We start from the raw sequence: 27971 nt of genomic DNA, 5'->3' as shown, positions 1-27971 counted from the left end.
TCGGGCCCCGCCCCCCGCCCTTAAGGTCTGGGTGCTGGCGGCGGCCCCTTCGCGTCGCCGGAGGAGAACCCCTGCGCTGCCTGTCCCTCGCCGTCGCCATGGCCCTTCTCCGAGGTGAGCCGCGCCCCGCTCTCCTCGCCCGCTGGCGGGCTTGCCCTCCTCAGGCCAGGGTTCGCGTCCGGTCTCGGCGGGGAGTCGGGGGTCCTGGGTTTACAGCTTAGTCCCAACACCAAAAAAGGAGACTTAAAAAAAAAACAGCAGCGTCCCCCGCAAAGGATGGTTTGGGTTCAGGAGAAAGCGCTTGTAAGCCTCCTGGAGCGACTGCGTGCAATTGGCGTGTGAGAGTGGGGACCACGGCTCGCGGGCTCCTGACCTTGGAGGCCATGCCCCTCCCTCGTGCCGCGGTGACCCACCTAGTTCAAGTTCAGCTGTTGGAAACCAGCGGCGCCACGCACCCGAGGCACCCTGGGACGCAGGGGCGCCGCGCAGATGAGCAAGGCTGCCTCGGATTGGGGGGGGGGGGGGGGGGGGCAGGGCCCGCGGGGAGTTCTCCCAGAGTCGCCAGGGAATTTCTGCCTGAGTGACCTGCTCCCCCCAATGCTTGCTGGCGTTCTGTTGGAGGACCTGTCCTATTCCCTTTCCCTTGAGTGTCTCCGAGAAAGTGCAGTCACTAAATACATACATTCTAGGGTTATCAACGTCTTAAAGAGGTGATGTCCGTTCCCTTTCCTAACCAGTGCTCACAACCAATGGAATTCTCGTTTTAAGGATATGGACGTTTATCCTTATTGTACGAGTGCTTTAAAGAACATTCGGGTAGAACACTTTAGATCAAGGCCCACAGGAAAGCGCTGGGCAGGATCTAAGAACCCACGTTCTTGTGGTCAGAGCCCTATGGGCTCGGTGAGGCCTGGAGATGGGTTTTTTTGTGTGTTTTTTTCTGAATTTAGTGGACGGCAAGAGAAAACCTTTCTGGTAGGGGAATGACAGGACCTGATTTCCACTCTGCCCAGATGTTGTCAGGGTTATAAAACTGTCTGTGTAGCAACCAGAATTTAAGAACATTCAAGAATCTATTGGAGCCCTGGCCGGCGTGGCTTGGTGGTTAGAGAGTCAGCCTGAGCACGGTAGGGTCGTGGGTTCAATTCCTGGTCTAGGGCACGTACTTGGGCACTGATAGGGGCAGGTGCGGGCTGCTTGGCGTGTCTCTCAAATGGAAGTTTCTCTCCTCCCTCCTTTCCACTCTCTAAAAAATGAGAAAAGTATCCTCAGGTGAGGATTAACGAAACTACAACAATAATAAAAGAATCTTAGCCATCGGTCCAGGCCACAACAAATGATGGTTTGGACCCTAGCTGGGGGTAGGGTGGGGGAGTGGGGGAGGGGAAGAATTGGAGAAGAGGGAGGGATGAGTTGATAGACTTGGAGATGGATTAGATAGAACTGGGTGATAGATGGCCGGTCAATGAGAAGGACATGTCAGCAGTGACTAGGTTTCCGGTTTGAAGTCTTGTATTCATGATGGTAGCACTTACCCAGTGAGGAAAGCTGGAAGAGAAAACTTGGCACTCAAGGGGAGATGTCGGGTAGGCAGTCGGATAAGGGGATTTGGAGCTCAGAAGAGCGGAAATGGCATGTGAACAGTTCAAGTGAAAAATAGGTATCCCGAGGCCACACGTAGTGTTATCCTCTTCCTGCAATTGGCTTTAACTTGCCAGTGCTCTTTCCAGTTCTGAATTGACTACATTTAATTAATAAAACTGCACGTGTTTGTTTTTTCCTGGACAAGGTGTTCAAAAAACCCAGTTCACTTAAAAGCTTCATTTCAAAAGGAAAATCTTTTTATGATTTGTGTTTAACACTGTATATATGTGGTTTCTTAGCCTTTTTGTATAATACAGACCCCTCTGGTAATTTGATGAAAACTGTGAACCCAGTAGGGGAAAAGAATGACATCAATACCTGTATTAAGGAAGTACATAAAATGTATTAAGTTTGTGATAGAGTACTACGGTATTAGAGCTAGGGATCATAGTTTCACCCATTTCCCTGTTTTACAGATGAAGACATTGATTCCAGGAAAGTAAAATAGCTTGTTTACAATGACACAGATAATTAGTGGCTGTGACCACAACCCAAGCCTTAACACGTTAAGCGCCATGTCAGTCACCGGTGTCTGACACTATACTTTCCTCCTGGAAGACAAAACAGGCTGGGCGCTTAACGTGCTAAGGTTCATGTACCAACTGTCATTGGCTAGTAGGAATACATTATAGATGTGCACTTCTCTCGGGTTGCTTGGAGGACTAGTGGATAAGAGAACATGTGACTGATTATTGTAGGGAAAAGGACACAGTTGAATGTGAGCATTAATTTATCAGGTTTCTGTCAATAAGAATCCATCCCCCAGGTTTTACTAACACCCATCCCAGTGTTTGGCAGGAGAGTTGCACCCAACAAATATGAGTTCTTCCTGCTCAGTAGCTTTGTTGGGTTGTTTGTGTAGCAAGGCAGTCAGGCGGTGCTGCCAGATTACTTTAATCCTGAAACTGAAATGGATGCAGTAAGTAGCAGTTTTTCTTCATTTGTCTTAGTTGCTGTCTGCAGTTGCTTAATGACAAGTCAGTGTTATCTAACAATGTGATAAAATATTTTTTTAAAAAAAGCAGCAGAATTCCTGTTTCTCTTGTCGTGTTTTTTCTCTCCAGTCACTTCAACCACCTTGTTTCTGACTCACTGCACTCTAGATTAATGTCTTTTCACTGTCTTTCAGTTTTTGGAAATAGTTAGCTTCTGAATTTTCAGGGCCTTTAAAAATAAACAAGATTGTAGCTCGGTGTTAAAGACTATTACATTTTAGACCTTTTAACAGCTACATAACATTGGCATCAGATCAAATAATTATTGACATGCTGTCCAGTTTATGAAATTATAAGGAAAAATACTTTAAATTGTCTAGTCTTTATACCTACACATCCCAGTTTATTTTAAAAATATATTTAACTAGAGGCCCGGTGCATGAAATTCATGCACTTGGGGGGTGGAGGTCCCTCAGCCCAGCCTGTGCCCTCTCGCAGTCCTGGAGCCCTCAGGGGATGTCTGACTGATGGCTTAGGCCTGTGGGGAGTGGGCCTAAGCTGTCAGCCGGATATCCTTAGTGCTGCCACAGAGATGGGAGAGGCTCCTGTCACGGCCATTGTCACTGCTCTTGCCAGCCATGAGCCCGGCTTCTGGCTGAGCAGCACTCCCCCTGTGGGAGCGCACTGACCACCAGGGGGCAGCTCCTGCGTTGAGCGTCTGCCCCCTGGTGGTCAGTGTGTGTCATAGCGACCGTTCATTCTGCTATCGGGCTGAAACTGGCTCTCTGACATCTCCCAAAGGATCCCAGATTTTGAGAGGGCTCAGGCCAGGCTGAGGGACCCCCAACGGTGCACAATCAGGGCCGGGGAGGGATGTGGGAGGTTGGCCAGCCAGGGAGGTACTGAGGGAGGGCTCCAGGGCCTGTCTGGCCTGTCTTGCTCTGTCCCAATTGGCTGGACCCCAGCAGCAAGCTAACCTACCAGTTGGAGCATCTGCCCCCTGGTGGTCAGTGCACATCATAGCGGGCAGTTGAGCAGCCTTAGCATATCATTAGCAATTTATGCTTTGATTGGTTTAACGGCCAACTGGCTGACCTGACACTTAGCATATTAGGCTTTTGTTTTATAGGATACCATTTTCCCATTCAAAACAATTGTATTTCAATGTTAGCCTTACTCAAGATAACCTGTGCAGTCTGGAAGCACAAGTAAACAGAAGTGGTATAATTAACTAAAGGGAAAGTTCTTGCTTTTGTTCTTATTTTCCACATACACTCTTTCGTTAGTGTCTCATACTTCACCATTAGTAGTACTTCCCCAGACAAAAATGCTCTCTTAGGTATGAAGTACAGGGAGAAACTCATGAAAGGAAACTTATGAAGACACATGAATTAGCCTTCATTATTTCTGATAAATCAATGGTCATATACCTCCCTCATTCCATCCCAGTATCTCCTATTATTAACATCTTGCATTAGTTTTGGGAAAACTTCCCAAGGTCAAAAGACCTCAGAAAGAGGCTGACAACTCCAAAATTACATCTAGTTGAAGGTAACTTACCGACAGGCCACGTCTTAGTAGTGAAATGGTAGATCTTTACACCAGGAAAGGAATGGGGCTTGTTATATATAGCCCAGTGGCACGAGCTTACACAGGTGGCTGGAAGCCAGAGCCAGGAGCTAACACGAGTGGCTTGTGAGCTAACACAGGAGATTGATAGCAAAAGTGCTGGGCTAGCACAGGTGGCTTGCTGCCGTGTGGCGTGGGCTTAGTAAGAGCTGTGTTCTCCAAAGCAATAAACAGCTTAATGGGCCCACTTACCTCTGCAGGAACATACCCTTCAGGTTATACGGGTCTGCCTCAGTCACTTGAACCAGAATCATTCACCTCACCATTAGTGTGGTACATGGGTTACAACCGATGAGCAAATACTGACACTCTTATTAACTGAAGACCATAGTTTACATTAAGGTTCACTTTTTGGTTTTGGGTTTTGACAAATGTATATAATGACATGTATCTACCATTACAGTATCATAAAGAGTAGTTTCGCCCAGCCAGTGTGGCTCAGTGGTTGAGCATCGACCTAAGAACCAGGAGGTCACGGCTCGATCCCAGTCAGGGCACATGCCCAGTTGTGGGCTTAATCCCCAGTGTGGGGTATGCAGGAGGCAGCTGATCAATTATTATCTCTCATCACTGATGTTTCTATTTCTCTCTTCCCTCTCCCTTCCTCTCTGAAGTCAATAAAAATATGTTTTAAAAATAAGTAAATAAAGAGTAGTTTTACTTGTGCTCCACCTACTCATCCCTCCTTCCTCCCTCCTACCCTCTGGTAACCACTGAACTTTTTACTGTCTCCACAACACACCAAACTAATATTGGCAGCCTTTTATAAATATCTGAATATTGTATTTGTAAAGAACTGGATCTCTTCTAAGTTATAGTTATATGTTGTTCCTCTTTTAGACTGTAAATTTCTCAACTGGAATGAAAGGAGAAGCTGAGGTGTTTTTGTTTTAGTGCAGGGTTAGTTTGTTCCATGGAAAGAGATCACTAGCATAAAACAGGGGGACTATACTTAGATACCAATAGTAGCACAGTGTTTGAATGGTCTCAAGTACAGGTCAATATCTAGACACAGATCCATCATTAAAAGTTCCATGCTTTCTTTTTTTTTTTTATCCTCACCTAAGGACATGTTTCCATTGATTTTTTTGGAGAGGAAAGGAGAGAAAGAGAAACATCAATGTGAGAGAAAAACATCAATTGGTTGCCTCCTGAACTCGCCCCAGCCGGGGATCGAACCTGAAACCTAGGTATGTGCCCTGACTGGGGATCAAACCCGCAACTTTTTGGTGCATAGAAGGACGCTCCAACCATATGAGCCACCTGGCCAGGGCAGTCCATGGTTTCTTGACAAGAGGTGGAAACGAGTGCTCAGATAGTTTGGGGAAGACTCCGTGTGTGCAAAGGTTTTCAGTTATCTAATTGAAATTTACAATAATTTACAATATTTCGCAGTGAGATTACTTAAAGCATGCCGAAGGACACTGGCTAATCTGTGATTGCTTACAGATCTCTCTTGTTGCCGTAGGTGTGTTCATCGTGGCTGCTAAGCGGACGCCCTTCGGGGCTTACGGAGGCCTTCTGAAAGACTTCACAGCCACCGACCTGACTGAATTTGCTGCCAGGGGTGCCTTGGCGGCAGGCAAAGTGCCCCCTGAGACTATTGACAGTGTCATTGTGGGCAACGTCATGCAGGTTAGTCGGCCAGAGGATGGTCTTCATTCCTGTTGCTTCATCAGTTTCTAAAAATAATTCCTTGAACATGTCATAATGGCGAATCAGTCCATGGTGGAAGGTATTTACAATTTGAGTAATCCTCTTGACTCCAGAAGCAACGACATGCATAACTCAAAGGAGCATACATTCTGGAAACTATATATCTACCTAATTTGGGATACATTTCATTGCTTCTTGGTTTTTGGGTGTGTGTTTTTCCAGTTGTATTGAGATATAATTGACTTATAACATCGTATTAGTTTTAGGTGTAGAACAAAATGTTTTGATATATTGCTTCTAAATATATTAATTTCCTTGACTTATTTGAAGTTAATGGGTTCTCTCTCCTACCCACTTAAGGAGTATAGCAAACCCAGGCAAAAAAGTTAAAAAAAAAAAAAATAGGACAGCCCTAGCCCATGTGGCTTAGTTGGTTAGAGCATCATCCCGTGCACCAAAGGGTTGTGGGTTCGATTCCTGATCAGGGCACATACCCAGGTTGAGGGTTTGATCCCCAGTCGGAGCACATATGGGAGGCAATGGATCAATGTTTCTCTCTCTCCTTTGCCCTTCCTCTCTCTCTAAAATCAATAAAACTATCCACAAGTAAGGATTAAAAAATAAATTAAAAATAGGACAGTGAGTACCACAAAGCCTTTTTACCTGGATGGCCAATTTTATTTATTTTTTTAATCCTCACTCCAGATATTTTTCCATTGATTTTTAGAGAGAGGGAAAGACAGAGAGAAACATCAATGTGAGAGAGACACATTGATTAGTTGCCTCCTGCACGAGCCCTGACCAGGGCTCAGGTCAGGGAGGGAGCCTGCAACCGAGGTATGTGCCCTTGACCAGAATTGAACCCTGGGACCCTTCAGTCCACAGGCCGACGCTCTATCCACTAAGCCAAACCGGCTAGGGCTGGATGGGCCAGTTCTTCACATTTTATCAATTTTGCTTTAGCTTTCTCCACAGTAATTGCTGTTGTTATTATTGTGTGTTTTTAAAGTTATTTCTTTTCCTTCATACTCAAAGTGTGGTCCTTGGACCAGCACATTGTGTCACTAGGGAAATGTTTAGAAATTAAGAATTCCATGCAGTCCTAGACCTATGGGTTGAGAACCCACATTTTAACAAAATGCCCTGTATGCATTTTTAAGTTTGGGAAGCACCTCTTACTCTCCTAACCAGTTGTTCATCTCTCCCCTCCCTAAGTCACCAGATCTCAGCCTCGGTATCACTAATGAACAAAATAAACTGTCAAACAAAATAGAAACAGACTCTCAATATAGAGAACAGTCAGCCGTTAGAGGGGAGGAGGTAGGGGGGCTGGGTGAAAAAGGTGAAGGGGTTAAGTAAAAAACAAACAAAAACCTCCTAGACAGACAACAGTATGTTGATTAACAGAGGGAAACGGGGGTAGGAGGAGGTAGGGGAGAGTAGAAACATGAAAGAGACATGACTTGGGATGGTGAATACAACATACAGATGATATATCATAGAATTGTACACCTGAACCCTATATAATTTTATTAACATTATCCCAATGAATTCAATAAAAATAAACAAGTACAGTGACCCCATGTTATTCCCAGGGTATACGTTCCAAAACCCTCAGTGGATACCTGAAACCACAGGTAGTACCAAGGCCTATATACATATACTATGTATTTTTCTTACACATGCATACCTATGATAAAGTCCAATTTATCAATTAGGCAGTTTCATGCATAGATTTGTTCTTACTGTAGGTCTTAGCAACTTCAGCATGCAGTTTTTTTTCTTTCCTTATTAAGTCAAAAACTTTCACTTTTTTACTTAAAGGAATCCATATCTGAATTGCCAGCATCATTATTCTTGTGCTTTGTTTTTATTTAAATCATAAACACGTGTATTATATGAAATAAGCTGGAGCTGTATGTGTTGTGTCCTACCTTAGAGCCATGTAGTTTATAATTTTTGACAGGTTGCCAACATTCCATATACTTTGGAAAATCCTTTGTCCTTAATTTCTGGATTTATAAGGAAGTGCTTTCCTTCTCCCTGTGTTCCAGAGTTCCTCGGATGCTGCGTACTTGGCAAGGCATGTTGGCTTGCGGGTGGGCGTCCCAAAAGAGACCCCAGCTCTCACTCTGAACAGGCTCTGTGGCTCTGGCTTCCAGTCCGTTGTGAGTGGATGTCAGGTATGGCCAATGTTATATTTAATTCTCTGAAATATGTTAAAAGTTATTAGAGAAAATGCCCCATTTAATATAACACTGTAGGTTTTTATAACTAGAGGCCCAGGGCACGAATTTGTGCACAGGTGGGGTCCAGCTGGCCCGCCCTGATTGGGGCCCATTGGGCCTGACCAGCCAGGGGGAGGGGCTGTGGGTGGTTGGATGGCCAACCCCAGCCCCTGGTTGAACTCCCAATGGAGGGGACAATTTGCATATTAGCCTTTTATTATATAGGACTAGAGGCCCAGTGCACAAAATTCGTGCATGGTGGTGGTGGGGGGGGGGCGGCCTCAGCCAAGCCTGTGCCCATTCACAGTCCAGGAGCCCTCAGGGGATGTCCGACTACATTTTAAAAAAATCACCCTGTACTTAATTTTCTTACTAACTCCTCCTTTTAAACTCCCCTCACTCTCACATTCTGTTTCTTCTTTTTTATTTAACTATTTTCCTGGCCTCACCCCATTTTAGCATCCTTCTCTTTCCTGCTTTCTTTCCCTCCCTCCCTTTGAACCTCCCGAGGCCCCTCTACCTCCCTCCCTCCTCCGTTCTCTCCCTTCTTTCCCTGTGTCTGTCTCCTTCTTACTCCTTCCTCCACCCCCCCATTCACCTTTCCCTTGTGAGCCTGAACCCTGCCTCCCTCCTTCCTTCCCTGTTATTAACACACACCCCACCCCCCCACCCCCCCGCCATGTTCACTGGTCTCTCTTTTAAACCTTCCCTTTCCTCTCTGGGACCTGCTTCCAGCCCCGCCTGAGCACACTTTGATATTAAAGCTTCCGTTTGGGGGCCATTAGCCCCCAGCCCCGGCCAGGCCTTCGCCGCCCTCCTTCCCCGGCCTCCCCACCGCCATCCTCCTCCCATTCCCTGCCTGGGACGCCCCAACTTCTAGCCAACAAAGTACACTTAACATGCCACCAACCTAACCCTGGCCAGTGTCTTCGGGGTCCAGCCCTCAGGGATGAAAGCGGTACCCTCCTTAGTGTCCGACTCCGCCCCAGCTAAGCTGTGCCTCCCCTCCCAGCATGGGGCGCCCGGCCCAGCGAGGGTGGCCGAGGCCTGCGCGGCCTGGGCGCTGCTGCTGCGAAGCAGGAGTTCCTCCACCTGGAAGGCCTCGGACTGTCCACCCCTCCGTCCTGGGGCTCGCGGGCGCCTCCGCCAACAGCTGGCGCCGGGGGCCACCGCCCTCCTCCCGCACCTGGGCGGGGCTCCCCGCTCCGGGCCACCTGCTCCCTGCACCTCACCAGGCACACTTGCTCTGCCCCCGCATGGTCGCCACCCCCTCCCACGTGCAGCCCCACGTTTCCTTCCTTTTCCATTCATTCCTGCACCTTTTTCTTGTTCCCTTTCTGTATTTCTGTTTCTCCTCTCAGCCTGTCTGCATGCAGGCCTGCCTTTCTCTCCCTCTCCTTTCTTATCACCTCCTATTGTACCCTATTCTACTTACCCCAGGCCTCGAAGCTGCCTGAGCAGGGGGCGGGGATGCAGCCTGCTGATCGGTCGTTACGTGACGGTGTCCCGACCAGTTTGCATATTATCCTATTATTAGATAGATGCTTATTAAGAGAGGTCAGTGTAAGGGATGATTGGGCAAATAGATTTGTTCCCTTTAAGCACAGGAAAAAGGCATACAGTGAAATCCAATTTTACTTCTCTTCATTTTATTACAAAATAAAATAAATAACACGGTTTTGTCACGAATAATTTTCTATAGCAATGTATCTTAGTGGTCCTGATTTTCCTAGCAATCATTTCAAACGTCAGGCTCTTGGAAGCTTGTGATTTGCTTCTTTCCTGAGAAATGCAAACAGTGGAAAGAGTTGAAAGAATGAAATGGGCCCTTTGTACGAGTCTCCTAGGTTAACTTGGTTCTTGTAAATCTGTGGTCTCCCTCAGAGTCATCCAGAATAAATAGGATAAATCTTGCTTTTGCCTTTTTAAAGGGTTTATTCCTTATTATCTGCTGGTAATCTGTACAGTTGAACCAGACAATATCTCTGCTGATTTTAAAGATTTGTATTGAGTTAAGAATTACCATTCCTCACCAGAAAGTGGGTAGGATTTGTTACCTGTGCACAAATGATTGAAGACTGTAGTTCTCCCCTTCCCACCATGTACTTTGGGAATGGATACTTTAGCATTTGCTTTAAAATTACTTTGGAAGTATTTCCTTTTGAAACACTGTAAGCTATGATAGTTACTTATTAGACTGAATATTAGTTTACTGCTTAACACATACTTTTTAATATGCACTTCCGTCATAATACAAGGGTTTTGTTTGTTTGTTTGTTTTTAAATAGGAAATTTGTGTTAAAGCTGCTGAAGTTGTTTTGTGTGGAGGAACCGAAAGCATGAGCCAGGCTCCCTACTGTGCCAGAAACATACGTTTTGGAACCAAGTTGGGAGCAGATCTCAAGGTTAAAATTAAAAATTATTTCTCAGTCTGTTCTGCTAATAATTTAATATCACCATTTGGTGAGAGAGAAAACTAATTCTGAAACCAGTTTTATTAATAGGGGATTGGCAAGACATAAATTATATGAATTTTGTAAACTATTTCAAAACTCTGTTTGGTTGTTAGTTTTGACACATTTTTAAAAACATTTTTTTTTCTTGATTTCAGAGCGGAAGGGAGAGGGAGGGAGAGATAGAAACATCAATGATGAGAGAGAATCATTGATGGGCTGCTTCCTGCACGCCGCACACTGGGGTTTGAGCCCGCAACCCGGGCATACGCCCTCTCAGGGAATCGAACCGTGACCTCCTGGTTCACAGGTCAACACAACCACTGAGCCACGAGGCCGGGCTAGTTTTAACATTTTAATCCACGTAAAATTAGACTTTATCTTAGCGCACCTCTGGTAGTGGAATGAACATTGGGAGAAATGGAAGAAGGGAGGAAGCAGATCAAAAAGATAGGCAAAGGTTGAATTAATGTCTGCTGAGTCATTAGCAAACCAAGTAATTAAATCTTTACCATGATTCATGGGAGTTTTCTTTCTGGAGCAGTCTCCATTGAATAGATCTCTTCTTCATCACAGAAAACATTCTCTTTGAATGAGAGTACACAACACGAGAATGATAGGAGTGATAAAGAAGGATGGATAGTATGCTGTCCTTCCCATATGAAAGGGCTAATGACATTTTACATTTTTAGCATTTTTTCAGTTATAACGATTGATTTACACTGTTCATCAGTTTCTCACCTGGCCGTTTTGAAAGTTGAAAGGAATAAGACTTAGAAAAGATGAGCTAGTTTTATACACCCCAAACGTATTTGAGAAAACCTTTGGAAAGATAGATCAGAGCCTGGGCAGTGTGGCTCAGTGGTTCAGAGTCGACCTATGAACCAGGAGGTCACGGTTTGATTCCTGGTCAGAACACATGCCCAGGTCTTGGGCTCGATCCCCAGTAGGGGGCGTGCATAAGGACTCAGTGTTAGGTTTCCTACAGAATGTAACTTTGAGGGGTTTTGATTGTGGAATAACTTCCTGTGTTCTCACCCTGCACATGTAGCATTGCTGGCTCTCTTCAGAGCCCCACGTTTAGAGAGAGAGGAGAATGTGTCATTTTATTATGTCATTGAATGTTTTTTAAAATCCTCGGAATTGAATACAAATAATTTAGTAACAGTAATGCTATCAGAAAATCTAATTTTACTTTTATTTATTGGAACTCTTAATTGCTTAAATTTAAAGAAATTTCAGTATATTACTTTGAAAGACATGCTTTAACAAATCACTTCATTATTAATGTATTTTAATAGCTGGAAGATACTTTGTGGGCAGGATTAACCGATCAGCATGTCAAACTCCCCATGGGACTCACTGCAGAGAATCTTGCTTCACAACATAATATAAGCAGAGAAGACTGTGACAAATACGCCCTGCAGTCCCAGCAGAGGTGGAAAGCCGGTCAGTGAAACAGGGTATTCTACATATTCTCAGAAAGAAAACTATGGCGGGGGGCGGGGGGAAGGGGAGAGGGGGTTTAGTGAGATGGATGAAATGGGAGTCAACAAATAAAACTTTCCGTTATCAAATAACTAAGTTCTGGGTATACAATGCACTGCATGGTGACTGTGGTTAGTAATACTGTGTTGCATATTTGATAGTTGTTAAGAGAGATCTTAAAAGTTCTCATCACAAGAAAAGAAATTTGTAACTTCCTCCTTGTGATAGATGTTAACTAGACTTATGGTGACGATCATTTGGCTATATATACAAATATCGAATTATTATGTTATATACCTGAAACTAGTATAATGTTTTATGTCTGTTATACCTCAATTTTTAAAAACTAGGAAGGATTTTTATCGTTTCAGATAATGTTCATATAATAATATTAGTTTAAAATTATATCTTTTGAAAGTTACATTCTTATCATTCCTTTGTTTTCAGATGATTTAGATACTTGATTAATGATTGCAAAATTAACTGGGAATGTCTCTTTGGAAATACATTCATACTACTTAAAAAGTGGTTCTGTTAATTGGCCCTGCCCATACCGGTACTGTTGCCAGTAGAACACTCGGAGAGCTATGATACACTATTAGAGATGATGGCTCACTGGGGCTCCTGGGACAGAGTATGTCCTCCGCCATAAGTCATGTTATATTCCCAAGGAGGGGATGATGTGTTTGGAAAAGACCCATTGGGTATCCTTTTGTGCTAACTGAGAATCATCGCACCTGCCTGGGAGACTGAGAACGGTGCCCCAGGGAACACTGCACACTGCTCTTCCACCAGGTCCAACAGCGACAGACAGTTCTTTTCTCAGTGTGGGGAGCTGAAGAAATCTATTAGTCTTCTGAGAAAGATTTTAAAATTAAACTCTTATAAGCAAACGGAAACTCTTATTTAGGGCATTAAATATTTACTTGGCATAGGAAGGATAAAGTCCATCTTGGCATTTTAGAGGGATATTGGGTGGAGCTGAGGCCCTCGAGTCATCCTCTGAGTTCCTAGTTACACATGTAAAATGGAAGGCTATTGGTCTAGAGGTCAAGGGTTATTAGTTCTGTTTCTAGTTTTGCCACATACATGTTACCCAACCTCAGTCAAGTCATTTATTCACTGAGCATCTGTAAAACAGAGATAAATATGTATCTCTAATGATAGCGATAAAAAATACTTGCTTTCTCTATTTCCCTGATAGAGTGGTTATGAAAACCAGCTAAGGGAAACGCTTAGCCTGTTGTAAAATATTATCAGAAGTAAGATTCCTGCCATACCTATTTTTGAGGCTTTGGATTGCTATAGTCCACTTTAGTCAGCGGAGGTCGTAAACTGTTTTACTTAGAACTTCTTCAGGTTGCTTGTCATTAAATTTCAGGCATAGATTACTCGGTGACATAGGCAACTTGGTAACTTATTTTCTCATTGTGCTAGGAACACAACATGAAATCTGCCCTTTAAAACTTTTAGGTGTATAATACATTATTGTACAACGTGGTAATTCTTGCATTACTTCTTATCTCACCCAGAGAATATTTTTAAAGGGCATTCCATCCATGTGGTGTCATTACATGTGTAGCTAACCAATACTGCTAAGATTTAGCAGCACCTTGTAAAGAAAAAATCCGTAGTAAAAAAAGAAAATTAAAATTTTAAAAGGTGCAGAATGCATCTGCATAGAAACATGATAGTATATTAAATCCTCCAATAGGCAAGGTAAGTTATGTAAGTAATAAAGGCTCATATGAAAGTAGGCTGTGAGGAAAGGGGAGACCAGAAATTAAACTGAAGGATATGTTTGACTTAGTTTCTTTTCTTTTCCCCCATTCTTATATTCCTTCAACGCTTTCAGCTAATGATGCTGGCTACTTTAATACTGAGATGGAGCCAATTGAGGTGAAGACCAGGAAAGGAAAACAGACCATGCAGGTCGATGAGCATGCCCGGCCCCAAACAACCCTGGAACAGTTAAATAAACTCCCGCCCGTGTTCAAGAAGGAAGGAACCGTTACTGCAGGGAACGCATCAGTAGGTCGCATCACAGATATTCTTGAATTCTTCCCAATTTTTGATGCAAAATAATCATGCAGTATCTTTCAGATACTTTTCATGCTAATATTTAGTTATGTAGCTTAAACTAATCAAGTTCATATTCTATTAATTTGGGTTTTTGTAGTTCAAAATATTTTCCGTAAGTGCCCTTGTATAGTTTTCATTTCATAGTCTTTTCAGAATGTTAGAAGGAAATCTACCTGGTTTATTATTTTAGTTTTCATATTTTTTTTCTTTCTCATACACAATTCATCAGATTTCTCCTTATATCTACCTGCATCTGGCTATAGGCTTTTCCTTGGCATTCTTTTCATTTGTATTCTGTGCCTAAAACAATCGCTTTAATCCACCACTAGTACAAATGATGGCACGAATTCCTATGTAATGCCATAATCCTCATAGTACTGCTTCACGTTGATTAACTGGATTCTGTACCCTCTGGTTAATCTTCTGTTTTTGTTTCCAAGGGGGTATCTGATGGTGCTGGAGTTGTCATCATAGCTAGTGAGGATGCTGTTAAAAAACATAACTTCACACCACTGGCACGAGTTGTGGGCTACTTTGCGTCTGGCTGTGACCCCTCTATCATGGGGATTGGTAAGTTTGTAGTTATATGCACTGGTTCTGCTCTATTTCTGGAGCTAAGTCTTCTTTGTCATTCTCATTCCAGAAACAGTAGCCAAATCAAGGTCCCTTGTGGAAAAGAGATTGATAATCAGTCTTTTAAACAACCAATCTTTATGAAAAACGGTGTTAGTCTCAGTAGGAAAACCAAGACCATGTAAACTCCTTGTGGGCAGTAATCATGTCTTCTTGTCCATTTGAATTATTTAAAATTAACCTTTTGCACTCGCTTGCTTTTTTCTCGATTCCTTTATTCTACTCGGGATTTAATTTATTAAATACCCCAGATTTTACAAAGCATAGCAGTAGAATAAAAAACTGGAGTTTCTTTTCATACAAACTTATTTATTTGGATTTTTTTATATTTCAAATTATTGATACATTCAATACTATTCGACATACGAGCTGCTACCGATGCTAACCGTGTCGAGTCACACTCGACATCCGAGTGCAAAAGATTAACAGACAGAAAATTATAGAGAAGAATTACAAGGTACTGACAAGATTTTTTAAAAGTGAGATGGGGAAATCCTGGGGCAATATAGAGAAGGCTGGGCGGATGAACACCCTGTCAGGTGTATTGCGTGTGGTCATTAATGTCCACACGCAATAGTGTGAATGAGAAAGCCGTGTGTTGTCTCAGGAAGTCAGAGTAACACCTGTCTCCGCTGAGGCTTGCTGGGAAAATGAAGAATTATAAACAGTATATCTCAATTGGCAAAGCACTGGCAGGAGGACATTTATAACTCCCAACAAGCATGTATGGTCTTAGCTGAAAAATATGAATTAGAAATAGAACAAAAAGCTTTTTGCTGAATGCACTCCTAGGAATCACAGATGATGCTGAATTTTATTTTTTATTTATTTTATGATTTTTTTTTTTTTTTTTTAAGTAAGGCAGGCTGCTGCCCTGGCCGGTGGTTCTTGGTGGTTAGCTCTTCAGCCCTTGCATCGAAGGGTTGTGGATCGATTCCCGATCAAGGGCAGGTACATGGGTTGCAGGTTGCATCCCTAGCCCTCTACGTGCAGGAGGTCACCAGTCGATGTGTCGCCCTCACGTCGCTGTTTCTCTCTCTCCTTCCCTCCCTCCTTTCTTCCACTCTCTCTAAAATGCAATGGAAAAAATGTCCTCAGGTGAGGATTAACCAAAAGAAAGAAAGAAAGAAAGGCAGACTGCCACCCGCAGCGCCTCCTGGATGTGTCTGGTCTGGGAAACGGACCTTGAGAGCTTGTTTGGAGGTTCCAGCAGGGGAGCGCCGCTACGCGTCTACCCTTGACTAAAGGATGGTCCCCTCTATCAGGGAAGGTCGTCCTCCTCGGCCAAGTGCACAGCCTCGGGAGGGACCACATGGAGCAGTGAGGGAGGAGGGGGCCCGCCTAGCCAGCCAGATCGACCCTGGCGATCAGTGGGGGACAGATGTTGCAGCCAGGTTGCCCTCACATCTGCTGCTGAATTTTAATAGTTCCTGTCATCATTCTCTAGGGAAATGGAGCCAGTTAGATACCTCACAAAAATAAAACTGGTGCCCAGAGGTTCTGATCTATTCCATCTCTACCCTCACACCCCAAGGAGAAGCCTGCCCTAGGGTTTAGATTCAGATTCTTGATAGGCCCAAAGATTTTTTTCATGAATTAGGCCATTTTTCACTAAATGGGTTTTTGAAGTAGGTCCCCAGATAGAAAGGGGATGCCTTGCTGCTGAGCTGCCTTCTCAAAGATCCTTCAGTGTGTGAGCCTCCAGGTCCTACTCAGACAACGCCGCTTAGGCTGATTCGGGCCTAAGTTAATACCCAACACATTTGCTGCTGTGTCCTGCACAGAATTTCTAAGAAAGCAGGCTGGCATGTCCAGACCTCGTCATCTTTCACTGGGTTGCAAATTATGTCACCAAAAACTGCAGACTCTGTAAACATCTGTTAAAAAGTCAACCTTTTTCTCCTATAGCCTTAAAGCGTATTAGCTTTCATCTACCTGCTATCAGCAAAACATAACTTTGTCAAAGAGATGAAAGGTAGCTTGAAAAATTAAATATCTGTGTATCATTATGGCATTTATCACTTCAGTATCTAGAGCAGTGGTTCCCAACAGCAGATGGTCATTAAAATTCACCCATTGCACCTAGATGGTTTTGATGATCAGTCAGATTTATCTGATAAGCGTAAGTAGTTATTTTATCGTTGTTTTTCAGGTTAGCCTCATTTAACAGGTTCTGACACATTAACATAGGGAGTAAGCAAAGAAAATGTAGTTGGCCTTCCTTCTATTCCAGGGCCTGGGATTTCCCTCTTAGTACAGGAATGCATTGTGGAAGGAATATTCTTTTCCCTCGGCTTGACCGAAGCTGTGCATGCCAGGTGTCCCACAGTGTCAGATGTCCCCAGACAGTCCTTCTCTCAGTGGCAGTATAGAATCACACGGGTACCCACATGAAGAACACTGGGTTAATAAGCAGGGAGAATAGATAATCGAGTATCGGGATGGATTCGTCAGTCTAAGAATAATTGTTCCTTCATTATGCAATTATTCAACACATAGCAATCCGGTACCCTGCCGAGTGGCTGCAGACCCAGACAGAAGGGGGAAAGCCACTGTGTGAATGTACCTCAGCTTTTTATCCACTCTTCAACTGCTTCCAGATCTTTTGTTTTGTTAATCCTCATCTGAGGATATTTTTTCCATTGCTTTTCAGAGAGAATGGAAGGTAGGGAGAGAGAGAGAAACATCGATGTGAGGGAGACACATAGACTAGTTGCCGCCCTCATGCACCCAGACCAAGGGCAAACAGGCAACCCAGGTACATGATCTTGACCCGGAATTGAACCCTTGACCCTTAGGTGTGCAAGCCGAAGCTCTAACCACTGAGCAATGCTGGCCAGGATGCTTCCAGATCTTGGCTATTGTAAATAACACTGCAATGAATGCAGGTCTCACTTTTTGTTTCTTTATTGTTACATCATTTAATCATGTGCTTTCAAGGTAGCAAGATTTGTGGCTACTACCAGCTGTCATATTATTTACCTGTTTAGTAAAGATGGAAAAATTTGATGCATAAATAAATATAAGATGAAATTGATTTTGTGCTAATATAGGTCCTGTCTCTGCTATCACTGGGGCACTGAAGAGAGCAGGGCTGAGTCTTAAGGACATGGATATGGTAGAGGTAAGTATTCTACTGTTTTCAACATGACTCACCCACCAACTTCTAGAGCATAAAGGGCTTCAGTTTGGCATTTTATAGCTCTTTCTGTCTTAGTACTGTTAGCCTTTCCAAATGATGTACATCTAAGTAAGTGTTACTTTCATTACATGGCTTATGTTGGTACTTTTCCTTACCTGATTAAAATGTTTCATTTATATTTGAATAATTAAATTCCTGGAAAAATATTAGGACCTTATGACTTCATTACATTTTAGACTGTTATGTGCTTGCTGAATCGAAGTGATTTTTATGTAAAGTGAAGGAGAAATAAGTAACTTTAACCCCATTTTATGGATTAAAGTGAAAAATACAAATAGAGAATTGACCTAATAGTAAAACAATATCTGGTGCCAAATCTAGAAGTTTCTTGTCCTCCCCCCAAGTTAAGACATCCTCCCCTCCCCAAAATTTATCTTGGCTTTTAGTTGTGGCTTGCTTTGGGATGTACCTATCACAGTTTTTAGAAAAACTAAAAATTCTGTAAACTTACTGATTTATTGATTTTTTTTAATGTTAATTTGTTAATTTAGAACAAAGGCATCTTAAGTATTTAGCACAATTAAAAGAAGAAAATACTTAAATATGGATTGTGTACATTCTACATTTGGGGAATATTTGAAATTTTTAAATAATTAAGTATGACTCTCTGCTTGAGTTGGTAAATAATTAATAGAACAAAGAAAGTCTCAATATTTAAATTGGTAGTGTATGGGCCTTTTCCCTCTGTGTGATTTCCTCTGTGGTAATCTCTCACCCAAAAGGCAATAATCAACAGTTCGGAGCCTCCCAGGGGCTGCTTACTTACCATATTTGTATCAGCAGATAGGTACCACTAAATTTCTGATTTTAGATTTCATACCTAAAACTCTATTGAAATATATCAGCTCTGCAAAGCTATTCATTGTCATTTATATCCTATCTAATAATAGACAAATATGCAAATTGACCATACCTCCGACACACCCACAAGCCACGCCCACAAGCCACGCCCACCATCCAATCAGAGCGAGTATGCAAATTAACCCAAACCAAGATGGCTACAGCCACAGAGAGCAAGGTTTCCTAGGTAACAGGAAGCCAAGCTTTCCGCCTGCCCTTGCCAGGCCTAAGCCTCCACTCAAGCTACAAAGTTTCAATTATAGAAGGTAAACAAATTCGAACAAATGGCGGCAGAATGGAGCTTGAGAGAGCAGGCCAGGGTTGCCGCCGGCAATAGGAGAAGCAAAGCTTTCCACACACCCTGGCTGGGCTCACCAGCTTAAGGCAACAAAGTTTCAATTATAATCCCAACACAAATGGCTGTGGGCCTTGGGCCTCGGAGGGAGCCCCAGGCTTGGCTCTGCTCCAGGCTACAAAGTTTCAATTGTAGAAGGAAAGTAAATTCCAGATACCAGGGCCTCCACTTTCGTTGCCAGGGGGCGTGGCCCGCCTGCAAACCACCACAGGCCCCTTGCTCAGGCCGCCCCACGCCCCAAGGGAACCCCACCCTGATCAGGGACACCCTTCAGGGCAAACCAGCTGGCCCCGAACCCCTGTACCAGGCCTGTATCCTATCTAATAAAAGAGTAATATGCAGATTGATCATCACTGCAACACACAATATAGCTGCCCCCATGTGGTCAAAGATCCTGCCCCCATGTGGACACAGGATGGCCACCACAAGATGGCCAGCAGGAGAGGGCAGTTGGGAGGCACCTGGCCTACAAGGGAGGGCATTTGAGAGGGACCAAGCCTGCAAGGGAGGGTAGTTGGAGGTGATCAACCCTGCAGGAGAGGGCAGTTAGGGGTGACCAGGCCGGCAGAGGAGGGAAGTTGGGGGCAAACAGGCTGGCAGCAGAGTGGTTAGGGGGTGATCAGGCTGGCAGGCAGAAGCAGTTAGGGGCAATCAGGAAGACAGGCAGGCAAGCAGTTGGGAGCCAGCAGTCCTGGATTGTGAGAGGGATGTCCCAGATTGGAGAGGGTACAGGCTGGGCTGAGGGACAACCCCCCTCCGTGCACGAATTTTGTGCACCGGGCCTTTAGTCTATATATAAAAGCCTAAGCGACCTTTACAACTGATCAACCGATGACAGGTTGACTAGTCGCTATGATGTGCACTAACTACCAGGGGGCAGATGCTCAATGCAGGAGCTACCCCCTGGTGGTCAGTGCGCTCCCATAGCCAACCTCCCGTGGCTGGCCAGACTCCCGGCCCCTGATCAGCCTGATCAGGACTGGGTGAGACAGGCCCCGATCGGCCCAATGGGACCCTACCTGTGCATGAATTCGTGCACTGGGCCTCTAGTAGGTGTGTAAGTACTCAAGGACATAGCTCTTAACACCCTGCTATGATTGTCTTTGGAACATTTGATGATTATGTGGTGGTTTTTTCTTAGGTTCAAAAGCCTAGTTTCACAACATATTCTAGGACTCTTAGTACCTCCCTGAGCAGGACTGTATAAAATGGAAAAGTAATGTTGAATCTAAGAACAAATAGAGCACCATCTTGAGAGAGAATAAAATATAGTAGGAAAGAACACAAGATTCAATTTTGATCCCAACTCTGGACACATGACCTTTCTTTTTCTTCGTTAATTAAGGTATTACATATGTGCCCTTATCCCCCTTTTCCCCCCCTCCACCCCCTGCTCATGCCCTCACCCCCCTGGTGTCTGTGTCCATTGGTTATGCTTATATGCATGCATACAAGTCCTTTGGTTGATCTCTCCCCCTTACCCCCACACATTACCTTTTTTTTTTTTTTATGACTCTGAAGTTTTAATCTTTATTACATGTGCAATAATGTGAAAGCACCTAGCACAGTGCCTACCACATAGTGAAGCTTATCACAGTTTAATGAAGACATGCTGTAAAATGTCTGTGAATGCCAGTGTGATTACTTTTATGTGCCAACTTGATTGGGCTATGGGATGCCCAGATAGTTGGTCAAGTTATATTCTGGATGTTTCTGTAGGTGTGTTTTTCAACAAGATTTTTTTTTTGACATTTTTTTTTATTGAGGTATTATATGTGTACATATCTTACCATTGCCCCCCCCCACACACATTACCTTTCTTAAAGTCACTTTTCTTATCTGTAAAATTCCCTAGCTAAGATCATATGAAAATATAGTGCTTAAAAACTTGAAGTAAGGTCATTCTCATAGCCAGCCTCATAAAGTGTGATACAATATGACACTTTTCTGTTCTACCACATTTTGACGTAGTAACCATTCCTCTTATGTATCTGGCTCTGAAGGTTTATTCTTAATTTTCTATCAGTCTCTTCTTGGAAGTATGGGTAATAACACTGGGGAGTAATAATAATAATGGCAAGCATTTTATAGTGCTTGCCATGTGTCAGGTAATACACTAGACACTAATACCTATGATTTAACTTAACCGTGACAATAACCTTAGGATGATACTACAGTCACATTTTACTACTGAGGAAATTTGAGTGTCAAGAGAGTTCAAAGAACATGCATACAGCCAAGAGTTAGATAGTCTGTCTAGCTCCAGAACCTATGGGCTCTACAGTATCCCATTGTCTCTGGTTTCACTTATAATATTACTGAGGACTTCCTTTTTCCAAGGGATGCATTTGACTGACTGAAAGTTCCATTTTCAAACCTGATATCTTTACAAAGAACAACTAAAAATAAATTAAAACAACCTTGCAAGATAATTTAAATAGAAAAAACAAAAAACAAGCAAAATTACCTATCAAGAGTACTAAACAATTCTCAGTTAAAAAGTATTTTGTGGCCATAGCTGGTTTGGCTCAGTGGATAGAGCAGGGTCCCGGGTTCGATTCTCAAGGGCATGGCTGCAGGCTCGATCTCCAGCCCTGGTTGGGGCTCGTGCTGGAGGCAACCAATCAAGGTCTCTCTCTCACAGTGATGTTTCTCTCTGTCTCTCCCCTTCCCTTCCATTATTTTGAAGGTGAATGAAGCTTTTGCTTCCCAGTACTTGGCTGTTGAGAGGAGTTTAGGTCTTGACCCAAGTAAAACCAATATGAATGGAGGAGCCATTGCTTTGGGTCACCCATTGGGAGCATCTGGATCAAGAATTACCGCACACTTGGTTCACGAATTAAGGTATTTGCTAGAAATCGGTGCATTTCAGATTTGCCTCTTTTGTAGACATGCATGGATTTAGGTTTCCCCAGAACACCCCAACATTTTCATTCTTCCTCAGATCCCCCTTGCACTGCTTCTGACCAGGAACAAGTTACATGGGAACCCTTTTCAGCTGACCTTAGAGATGAGTCCATTGACTTGTTAGCGGCTCTGCTCTTGGCACTCTGAGGGGTAGTCAGCCTGCATCCGCAGCTCCCTGTTTCCAGGAGTAGTTCTGGAAAGCCCTCATCCAGATGTTAGCAGGTGAAGGCACCAGGTTGACCGTCAGTGCTTTCCACACTGTATTCGCCTCCAGTCACCTCCGCCTGGCCTTCGTAGATCTGTCCATGCGAAACCTACTGAGCCTGCGGGCCAGCAGCCGGTCAGCACAATACGCTGCCGCTTAATTTGTCAGGCCAGCCTGCACACTGTACTTTGGGAGTTCGTGAACATACGCTGCCCAGGCTGTCATATCTCCTATGCAGACATATGCAGTCTGACAAAGGATGCCTCTGTATGGCTTCTTCTAAGATTCTTATGGTTTCCCATGTCATCCTGTTTTGGGTGTGTTGTACTTATTTTTGTCCTGGGTTACCAGCGTTCCCAGGCAGAGTAACCAGTTTCACCCTCTCATAGACTTCTAAATTTCACTTGAATCTCTAGAAGTAGGCCTTATTCTTGACAATTTTAACAAACCCCATGCTGTGGATGAGAGACCCACATCCCCAGCTTGCTACCACTACTTTAAAAAAACAAACAAAAACATTCAGTTTTCCTAATTCTTTCTCCTGTTGTGACTATAAACTAATATTAAGGAGTGAGGAAAACATTGAGACTATGATCTGAATGCGAATGACTAATACATATGTGACCATCAGTAATTCTATTTAATTAATTATCTAATTCACTTCGTTGATTCTTTATTTGAGGAGATTTCAGCCACTGCTTTCTTCCTTAGGCGCCGAGGTGGGAAATACGGCGTTGGGTCGGCGTGCATTGGAGGTGGCCAGGGCATCGCAGTCATCATTGAGAGCATGGCCTGAGAGCACGGCACCCGCCATGCCCACTCTTACTTCCTGGGCCGGGCCCAGCGACCCAGGGGACTTGGGAGCAGCTGCAGAACTGCCACGCCCTCCACGGCACGTGATTGAGTTTCACGAAGGGATGGTGAGGAGAGATGCGTTTCCCATGATTAGAGCCCAGAATAAGTTCTCTCAGATTTACACCAATACGATGTATCATGAACTAAAATCCAGCCATACAAGGCCTTCAAAGGAGTTGTATCCTTGCCAAATAATCACCATTTATGCCTTAGATACTATGATCTCAAGGAAATTGAATAAATATTGCCTAAACTCAGCTAATCCTTTCCTGTCATTTCTTGTATTTTTAAAAATGTTAATTGTGGTAAAATACACGTAACATAAAGTTTACGTCTTCGCCATTTTTAGTTGTACAGTCAGTGGCATTAGGTGCACTCCCATTGTTCCATCTCCAGAACCTTTTTCATCTTGTAATAGAAACTATGTGGCTATTAAACAGTAACTCCTTGCCCTGGCCGGCGTGGCTCAGTGGTTAGAGCGCCGGCCTGGGTACCGGAGGGTCATGGGTTCAATTCTCGGTCAAGGACACATACCTGAGTTGCAGGTTCGATTCCCACTCCCAGTCGGGGCGCATGTGGAAAGCATCCAGTGGATGTGTCTTTCTCACATCGATGTTTCTCTCCCTCTTACCCCCTCCATTCCACTCTCTCTAAAAATCAGTGGGATTCCTTTTTCTCCACATCCTCTCCAGCACTTGTCATTTGTTGATTTGTTGATGGTAGCCGTTCTGACAGGTGTGAGATGGTACCTCATTGTTGTTTTGATTTGCATCTCTCTGATGATTAGTGACTTTGAGCATGTTTTCATATGTCTCTTGGCTTTCTGAATGTCCTCTTTCGAAAAGTGTCTATTTAGCTCCTTTGCCCATTTTTTGATTGTATTGTTTATCTTCCTTTTGTTAAGTTGTATGAGTTCCTTGTAAATGTTGAAGATTAAACCCTTATCAGAGATAACATTGGCAAATATGTTCTCCCATGCAGTGGGCTTTCTTGTTGTTTTGTTAATGGTTTCTTTTGCTGTGCAGAAGCTTTTTATTTTGATGTAGTCCCATTTGTTTATTTTCTCCTTAGTTTCCATTGCCCTAGGACAGTGATGGCGAACCTATGACACGCGTGTCAGCACTGACACGCGTAGCCATTTCTGATGACACTCGGCCGCTGAGGCGGCCGCATGACGAGGATGAAACATTTGCTGCTCCTGAGGATGAAACATTTGCGAAATAATGTTTTTTCCTCAAAGTGACACACTACCTGAGTTATGCTCAGTTTTTTGGCGAAGTTTGACACACCAAGCTCAAAAGGTTGCCCATCACTGCCTTAAACAATGAAATTAAAAAGAAATCAATGGGAAAAATAGCCTCAGGTGAGGATTAACAAAAGAAAACAAAACAAGCCCAACCCGGAGGTCAAGGTTGGATTCCCGGTCATGGTCAGGGCACATGCCAGGTTGGGGCTCAATCCCCAGTAGAGGGCGTGCAGGAGGCAGCCAATCAATGATTATATTATCTCTCAACATTGATGTTTCTATCTCTCCCTCTCCCTCTCCCTTCCTCTCTGAAATCAATAAAATATATATATATATTAAAAAACAACTCCCTCCCTGCAGCCCTGGCAACCATCAATCTACTTTCTCTCTAGGAATTTGACTATTTTAGATATCTCCTATAAGTGGAGTCAAACAGTATTTGTCTTCTTGTGACTGACTTATTTCATTTAGCATAATGTCCTCAAGGTTCACTCAAGTTGTAGCATGTATCAGAATTTCCTTTTTTAAGGCCGAATAATATTCCATCACATGTATATACCATATTTTGTTTATCTGTTCGTCATCTATGAACGTTTAGGTTGCTGCCACTTCTTAGCTACTGTGAATAATGCTGCTGCAAACCTGAGTGTTCAAATACCTGTCCGGGGCCTTGCTCTCACTTCTTTTGGGAATATATCCAGAAGTGGAATGGCTGGATAATGTGGCAGTTCTATTTTTAATATTTCTAGGAATTGCCATAATAATGTTTTCCATAGCAGCTGTACCATGTTACACTCCCATCAACTCCACACAAGGGTTTCAGTTTTTCCACATCCTCGCCAATACTCACTATTTTCTGCTTATTTTTATAATAACCATCTAAATGGGTGTGAGGTGATAGCTCTCCCTAATCATAGTGACTTGAGCATCTTTTTCTCTGCTTATTGGACAGTCGTGTATCTTTTTTGGAGAAATATCTATTTTAAGTCCTTTTCCTGTTTTTGATTTTTTTTTTTAAACCAGAGTTGTTTATTTTTTTGTTGTTGCGTTGTCTTATATTATTTTTGTAAATATTTTGAAAACAAGTTTAATTTGTGTGTTGAGTGATATTCATAATCCACCCTGAGATAAATGTCCAAGGAGCAAAATTACTGAATTTAGTCTTGATATTAATAAATGATATCATACTAGATTCTTTTCTTGAATAAAGACAGTGCTGATTGTGTATTTTAAGTCTTCAAATACATTTGAGTGGAAACACAGCTTCCTTAAGGAAGATTATGTTCATTTTAAGGACCATATTTTAAGTGGAGAGTGTGGGACTGAGAAGAGGCTAAAAGTCAAGTCTCAGAGGAAGGCGGCGACACCCCTCCTCTCCCACCACCGGCACCTCCGGCCGTCAAAAAGGAATGTCGTCCTCCATGTCTGTACGTGGCCAGCTCAGCTCGGGGCGACATGAGCAGTGGAAAGTAGCTATTGTAAATCACTGAGCTTGTGCTCACGTTTAGAGAAGCCGAATTGAATGCCACTGAGGCCACCCACTGAGAAGAGTTTCGGGTTTGTCTGAATTACCTCCTGTTCTCATTCCTTTTCCACACACACCCTTAACCTAGTGGTTCTCAACAGGGGACAGTTTTACCCCCAGGGGACACTTGGCAATATCTGGAGGCGTGTTTGGTTGTCATGACGAGGGAGGGGGTGCTCCTGGCATCTGGTAGGCAGAGGCCAAGGATGCGTCTAACACCCTACAGTGCACAGGACAGCTCCTACAACAGTCATCTGGCCCGAAATGTAGCAGTGCTGCTGTTGAAAAATACTGCTATCACCCCAAATCCACTTCCCTCCCCATTCTGTTTGTTTACATACCTGTATAGGTATATGAATACATACACACACATACATTTTTTTTTTTTAGAGAGAGAGAAACATTGACTTGTTCCATTTACTTATACATTCACTGGTTGATTTTTGTATGTGCCCTGACCAGGGATCAAACCTACAACCTTGGTGTATCAGGATGACACTCCAACCAACTGAGCTACCTGGCCAGGGCGTACACGCACATACGTTTTAATATAAAAATACTTAGCTTTCCAAATTCTGTTGTGATTACAGATAAGCAGGGTTATGGGACAGGCCTGGAAGGTGAGGTGAATGGGAACAAGTAATGCAAACATAGCCGTCATTAGAGTATAAGCTCCTAAGCGGGGATGGCATCAACATGCCTCACGGATGAGCCTCATCACTCTTGTCCCGTGGTCCCTGAGGTTCATGCTCATCACGGATACCTCCCTGCCACCAGCTTTATTCCATCATCTTCCAGTTTGGATCCTGACCTCCAGGGACTATATCATCACTGCCTCCTGCACCTCTTTTTTTTTTTTTTTTTTTTTAATCATTAAATCATGTCTTAATTCTCAGAAACTTGAGTACCCAATTGGTCAAGGGCCTCTCAGTGCCATGACCAAAATACCGTGACGTCTTCATTCTGTATCAGGTGCCTGCGCCCTTGGTCACAGCAACAAACAGCTGCAAGGAGCCCCTCCTAGGGAGTCTCCTGGCCAGTCCGTGGCAGAGGTGTGCCGCTTTCCCCAAAAAGGCCATGTGTGGCTTTGTTTGATGAGTTCTATTTTATTTTCTATGTAGTTCTTTCTAATGGATGGCTTTTGGGTGTTATGTATCTAGCCAGCTTGCTGAACACTTTTATTAGTTCTAATCATGTAAACAATATCTCATCTTTATTATCTTAAAGAAAAATCAAATGACAATAAGAATAATATATAAAACCCACTCCATATGTATTTCCCTTTTGCAGAGTGATCCAATTATTTTATAGGTTTTCTCACTTTACATAATAAGTTCCATCTTTTCCACCTTCCTGGGGGGAAAACGTTTGTAAATTCCTAACTAAATCAAACGGCTTAAGATGTAGGATGAGAGCATACATGTGTGAAGGTACCCTAAAAGGAATGCCTTTGTGCCCTAACCGGTTTGGCTCAGTGGATAGAGCATCAGCCTGTGGACTGAAGGGTCCCAGGTTTGGGTCCCAGGTTCAATTCTGGTCAAGGGCATATACCTTGGTTTTGGGCTCGATCCCCAGTAGGGGGCGTGTAGGAGGCAGCCGATCAATGTTTCTCTCTCATCAATGTTTCTAACTCTATTTCCCTTCCTCTTTGTAAAAATCAATGAAATATATATATATTTAAAAAGGAATGCCTTTTTAAATGTGAAATAGTAAATTATAACTGTCCTTTCCCTTTCTCTCCATCTCATTTTTTATTTTTAAAGTGAATCCTGGGTTTTCCTAGGTTGGGTTGACTTGCCATCGGAGTCTACCTGCCGGAGCAGCGAGCTCAGGGACCCTTCCCCGCTAGGTGGCAGCACAGGCCTGCGCGCCTCCGGCCCTTGCTCAGCAGCGCCTCGCAGCAGCTTCTCTGTAGCCAGTGGCTGAACGCTTGGTCTTTCTCTCTTCCCAGGAGTTGAGGAAGGGGAGAGGGAGCCCACCGTGGGGAGGCCTCGGCAGCAGGGAGGGAGCGTCTGTCCCACCCACTGGCCCGGCTCGATCCCTCCGGCAGGAAGCTGCTCTTGTCCTCCTCAGTGGGAACAGCAGAGG

The 27971-nt window shown here is 43.6% G+C and overlaps 1 protein-coding gene across 1 annotated transcript; it reads left to right on the top strand.

Moving 5' to 3' along the window:
- Window positions 1-4: 4 nt before the first annotated feature.
- ACAA2 (acetyl-CoA acyltransferase 2) lies at window positions 5-23369 on the top strand. Its single transcript, XM_008148345.3, has 10 exons — window positions 5-114; window positions 5677-5843; window positions 7919-8047; window positions 10381-10497; window positions 11847-11994; window positions 13889-14064; window positions 14556-14685; window positions 17802-17872; window positions 21835-21989; window positions 22969-23369. The coding sequence occupies exons 1-10, from the start codon at window positions 99-101 to the stop codon at window positions 23051-23053; spliced, it is 1194 nt and encodes a 397-aa protein (XP_008146567.2). The 5' UTR covers window positions 5-98; the 3' UTR covers window positions 23054-23369.
- Window positions 23370-27971: the final 4602 nt, after the last annotated feature.

Source organism: Eptesicus fuscus, chromosome 12, assembly GCF_027574615.1.
Source record: "Eptesicus fuscus isolate TK198812 chromosome 12, DD_ASM_mEF_20220401, whole genome shotgun sequence".
Taxonomy (NCBI): Eukaryota; Metazoa; Chordata; class Mammalia; order Chiroptera; family Vespertilionidae; genus Eptesicus; species Eptesicus fuscus.
The sequence above is the reverse complement of the archived record's forward strand: the minus strand, read 5'-3'. Positions and strand labels throughout refer to the sequence as shown.

Coding starts and splice junctions, on each gene's coding strand:
- ACAA2 (XM_008148345.3), top strand. Junction 14,065..14,555: donor TTACTGCAGGGAACGCATCA/GTAGGTCGCATC, acceptor TTTGTTTCCAAG/GGGGTATCTGATGGTGCTGG. Junction 17,873..21,834: donor AGGACATGGATATGGTAGAG/GTAAGTATTCTA, acceptor ATTATTTTGAAG/GTGAATGAAGCTTTTGCTTC.